Source organism: Solanum tuberosum, unplaced genomic scaffold (assembly GCF_000226075.1).
Source record: "Solanum tuberosum cultivar DM 1-3 516 R44 unplaced genomic scaffold, SolTub_3.0 scf00353, whole genome shotgun sequence".
Classification (NCBI taxonomy): Eukaryota; Viridiplantae; Streptophyta; class Magnoliopsida; order Solanales; family Solanaceae; genus Solanum; species Solanum tuberosum.
The window spans coordinates 331,305-336,902 of NW_006239275.1; the positions used below are offsets into that span (position 1 = coordinate 331,305).

Below are 5,598 nucleotides of genomic sequence, written 5' to 3' on the forward strand. Positions count from 1 at the left end.
GAGGATTGTTTCTATGCCTTGGTCTAGAATGATATAGAATTGTAGGAGAAATTTAAATTCTCAAAAACGATTTTAAAGGCATGGATATTTGATTTTACAATTCTCTGGATCATTTTAGAAAAAAAAAAATCATTTGGTGGTGGAGGCACAGGATTAGGGCAGTCAGAGGGAATTAAAAGAATTGATAGGAATGGATCTGACTATCAATATTGCTAACCTTGAGATTAAATAATAATTTGTCTTTTATTGAAGTGTTGAATAAATAAGAAACAAATTTTTAAGAAAAAATAAAATACATGATGCCAATGTTTTTTTTAATATAGAAAAAAGGCATAAGTATTACCTGAATTATCATCAAAATTTTAAGGACACACTTTATTTTTAAGGATGTCCTATTACCCCTGAACTTTTTTTCCTATATTTATTTGCACTTTATATACTGGCATGAAGGCATAACCCAATTCAATTAGATGTGGTGATATGCACATGTCGCCACATGTATATTTATCTTTTAAGAAAACCTTCTTTTTTTCTTTGCCTTGTATTTAAAGTAGCTAATACCCGTATTTCTTAAAAAACTTCCTTGTTTTGTATTTAAAATTTTCTCAAACAGGCATAACTTTTTAAATTTTATTTGTCTTGTGTTTAAAAATTTTCTCAAGCACAAATATTTTTTTTACTCTTTATTGCATACCTTGTTTCTTTTATTTCTATTTGGATACAAAAAAGTGAAGAAAATATAAAAACATCAAAACGTTAAAATAAAGGTCATATTTTAAATTTATTTTTTACTTTTTGTAAAAAGAAAATACTGTTAGTCTTTTCATATCATTTATAAATGAAAAGATAAGAAACAATTAATAAAAGAGGAAAAAATAAAATAAATAAAAAACTTAAAAGTAAGGAGTTAAATGAATATTTTACAGAGAAATCAAGGAAAATGTGTGTGTATATATATAGATATATATTAAAAAAAATGTTAATAATTATGTGTATTAACTAATAGTATAATATGATCAATTAAAAAATGACATGTATCTAATATTGATTAGATTTTTCTCATATTTTTCGCATCTCACTTGCTTACAAGATAGTAAGCACACTCTCTATACCACCTTAACACCAAAGAGTATGTTTTTTACACCTCAGAATAGTTCAGGAAGGTAATAGGATCCACGTTTAAAGAAACGTGTGTGCTTGAAATTTGAATCCTTGTTCAAGGGGTACTTATGTCTTTTTTCTTTTTTAATCATTTCTATTTCAGTGGAACTTTTTTGTCCTTTGATTCTATATTGCCAACAAATTCAATTTTTTAAACAATTTTGTTTACTTATTATTAATCCTAAACAATATGTGTCTTGTTTCATATGAACCTATCTAAGATTGCACACATTGATTACAAAATGAGTTGATTGATATATGCAGTTGTATAACTGATTTTGAATGAGAAATAATTAATCATTTCTGATAATTTTGTGTATAACTTTATTTTCTTGTTCTTCACTGACTTTTAAAGTGCATTGATACAGTTACGACAGTTGATGCTTCCACAACTATGACAAAGTTTTATCCAATGCAAAAGAAAAAAATTGATGTTCATAATCAATGTCCATTCACCTTATTTTCATTCCTTCGAACTTTTGGTTCAAGCTAAGGCCTTGGATATTGTTTCACTTTGTAATTATTTATTCTAGTACTGTTCGACCTATTGCATCTATTGCTGGAATGGGTAAAGTCTATTATTTCAATCAATTTACTACAAAAATAAAATTAGCTGTGAAATGTCACTAGTTTGTTGCTAAATTAAATATCTCAACCAACTCACTCTTAGGAAAGGAGAGCTTTGCGAAAGATAGGTACACAATAATTTCTATAATCTGTGTTAAATAGGATTAGTGACAAATTTTTATTGTTTAGAGACATAAACTGTTTGTCGCTAATTCTTGGTTGTTTAGTATATGGTAACTAGTTATTTTGTAACATTAATTTTATAATGAATAAAATTCACTGAATATAGTTAAAATTAACTAGTCAGATAATATTTATATTTATAATACGACATGGATACCATTACAACTTTGTTGTATAGTGGGTATAGTCAATTATTTTAACCAATGCACTATATATTTATTTTTTGTAGTGATATGATAAACAATTGTTTTGTAAATTATTGTTATAGTAGATGAAAATCAATAGATATACGTGAATTAACTCTTCAAATATCGTGTACAATATAATTCAATTCTAATGCTAGTTTCTCGAAATATTTATCCAGTTATATGTGATGAACAGCAGAAACACTTAGTGATGAAGTCTTTTGACGTTGGAGCTCATATTTACTTGAAGAAACCACTTGACAAGAATATTGTGAATTATTTGTGGCAATTTGTATTGAGAAGAATCAAAAAGGAAAAGGCTAGAAAAATATTAGAAGAAAATGGGAATCAGATGAATGTTAATGGTATTGGTAACAGTAATGTTATTGGAGATAATGAAGAACAAGCTGGAGAGAAAAATAATATGCCTAATACTAATGAACAAAGCAACAATATTGATGAGCCTGAGAATGATGTTGTATCGAATGAAAAATATGAGTTGAGGGAAGGAGAAAGCCAGAATCGTGCTATTAATAGGACCGTTAGGCGAAAGAAGTGCATAAATTGGACTGAGGATCTTCGTGCCAAATTCATGAAAGTTGTGGAACACCTTGGGGGAGGAAGTAAGTCTACTTCACAATTATTTAATTTTCTTGACAATTCATTTCATGGAGCTTTGTGAAAAATGAGGATTCCTACTTATATAGCTAACATTAACTTGATTGTTTGAAATGTTGGGATCACAAGGACTACAACACTCAAGGAGCATTAATTATAAGCATGAGCTAGCATTTAATGATATCTGATACAAAATGACCACAACATGAATGTCAATTTAACAACATATTCATGTAACACAATGATATCTGATACAAATGTGACTGTGAATCAATTGGGAGCCGCAATTGCTATTTTCGAAGAGTATTTTGGTGAACAAAATATGTCTAATCCAAACAATAGTATCGCGGCACCAGATGCGGATGGTTCAAATGAGAAAGAAAATTGTGATGTGTGTTTCAATTTTGATTTTGATCTCAATGATGTGAATTTCGATGATGTGGATTTTCTCTTCCAGAATCAGGAACTTCCAAGTTCTGACCTACCTAATGAACAAAGCAACGGGTTTGATCAAACTTACTGTTATAATCAGGTTACTGATCTATCTAACTTTCCTTAGTATCATGGAAATAAATTTTTGAAAAATATATATATTTTTTGGTGTATTTGATTTGACTGAAAAATATTTTCCAGAAAAAGCATTTTGAAGGAAAACTCAATTTTTGAAAATTTCCAAGTAATTGTTTTTCCCCTGAAGTCTATTCATATCAATGTATAACAGAAAGCTCTTGATTGCTGGCCCTTATGGAGCACAGGACTACAAGATATACGACGTAGTCCTCTTAGTAGACCTTGGCATTGATATGCATAGTAAAAGATGTGCTCAACAACATCAAGAAAAAAAAAGGACATTTTAGATGGCCTAGTCGAGAGTGGCCATAAGGGTAGTAAAAAAATCCTTTTGCTACTAAACGTGCATACTTCTATTGGGTAACTCACGAGCAAGGCTCGTTTGAGTGGTTTAAGGGAGTTAATGATGACTCCTAATTGAGCTCCACAACTACTGCACCAGTGTTGATGAAGAAGGTGATGCCCGGTTAGCAAGCTATAAGTGGCATCGACATTGTCTCTGGGACAAGGGTCAAGACACATTTTGCTAGACCAAAGTCAACACTTTTAATATAAACCAACTCAAAAGCTCAAAATCACTAAAATCTCACTTGATCGCATTGAGAACCATGTCAACCATCCCCGCAACACATAATAAAAATGAAAAAGCTAATGGAAAGGCAAAAATGATCATTTCACACATAAAAGCAATTTCTCACGAAATAGGACATTACATTAAGATTCCAGACTCAATGTCCATTCACAAATCACAACACCTTTGTTGGGAAGTTCCTCTTCTGTAAGCACTATATTAACCACACTAATCACTAAAGAAGTTGTAAACAATATCAAACTCGATTATATGAATACACTTTCTATGTATGTATTTGATAGAAAACCAGAGTTGTCAGCTTTGTAACTCTGAATACAAAGCACAAGATTCAGCTAATACAGTTTTGCAGAGTTCTAATTTCATATCGAAACTATTAAGAGATTTTGAGTCGTTTCAAGTTGATTCATGTGAAACCTGTTTAACCATAAGAACTCGTCTTCTTTCAGGAATCCACCTTGTCTTTGATGGAGCATCAGCTGAAACTAGTTTATAACCGGCATTTGTATATAATTTTCGAGCACCAAAATCATCCTCGTAAGCCTTTAGGACTAGATATTCAATACCCCAAACTCTTGCAAGAACATCACATGCCTTAAGCAAAGCAGTTCCAACTTTCTGCCTCCTGCAATTGTGGTCAATATCGCACAATTGTCAGCAAAATGTACAGTACAGAACTCAAAATTAGTATTTTACGCCATGTTAAAGAAAACATCAATTCATTTTACTTGACCTGAATTTGGTCAATACAGCAATCCCAGAAATATAGATATATTTTGTTGCTAACGGCAGGTACTGAAGGATATCTTTATCTTCATTCACTGTAGCATCAATGACTCCTACAAGATGTTGTTCTTCCTCATCACTTGAGGCGGCCTCCGCAACTAAACATGCATACCTATTTACTCAAGAATTGAACTGAACTTTTAGTACAAGAATAACATTGATCAAGAATTGGCAAGTTTTGATTTTTTTTTACCTGTCTGGTGCATAATGCTTGAGTCTGTAATAAAGATTTGAGAATTGTTCAACCTACATAATCACCACAATCCTCATTTTTATTAGTAAAAAAAGAAGAAGAAGAAGAAATCAAGAATGGGTATTTCGGAGAATTAAGGAAATATGGGAAGAACCTTAAAGAATTGAAAGAAGAAATCATTGGAGTAAACTTCCATCATTTCTTGTTCATAAAAGGCATCAGCTTGAATAGCAGCAACTTCCATCATCTCTTCTTCACTCTCAATTACTCTTCTCACTTTCCACAAATCATTCATTTCGTATTCATTGCTTCTTTGTGACTTCACTTCTTCAATTGATCTTCTTGTTGTTGATGTTGTTGTTAATGGAAGTGGAAAAGATTGTCGATCGCAACACTCAGCAATCTGCAATCTTTTTGGAAAACAACAAATTCTTGTGACTCTGTTAATGGAGACTCTGCATTTCCATGAAATTTCTTTCTGAAAGTTCAATTGACATTGCGCCATCTTTTTCTCTCTTCCAAAGGGGAAAAAAAACTTATGTCAGTTATGGAGTTCAATTGGTTATTTCAGTTGTAAATTGTTATCTCTTCTGTTACTTCATTTATACTCTTCTCATTCCAAATCTATTTTTTCTTTTTTTTTCTTTTTCTTTTGTTACGTAGTGAAAAACTTAGAATAAAGGATTGTTACATAAGGGATTGTTTTGGACACTGAAAATTAAATGGTTATGTGAAACGTTTATTTT

The 5,598-nt window shown here is 31.0% G+C and overlaps 1 protein-coding gene across 1 annotated transcript; it reads right to left on the bottom strand.

Moving 5' to 3' along the window:
• Positions 1-3,998: 3,998 nt before the first annotated feature.
• On the bottom strand, positions 3,999-5,357 carry LOC102602664 (uncharacterized). Its single transcript, XM_006361318.1, has 6 exons — positions 5,007-5,357; positions 4,853-4,905; positions 4,607-4,771; positions 4,291-4,498; positions 4,163-4,184; positions 3,999-4,069 (listed from the first exon to the last, which is right to left on the bottom strand). The coding sequence occupies exons 1-6, from the start codon at positions 5,355-5,357 to the stop codon at positions 3,999-4,001; spliced, it is 870 nt and encodes a 289-aa protein (XP_006361380.1).
• Between the last annotated feature and the right edge of the window lie 241 nt (positions 5,358-5,598).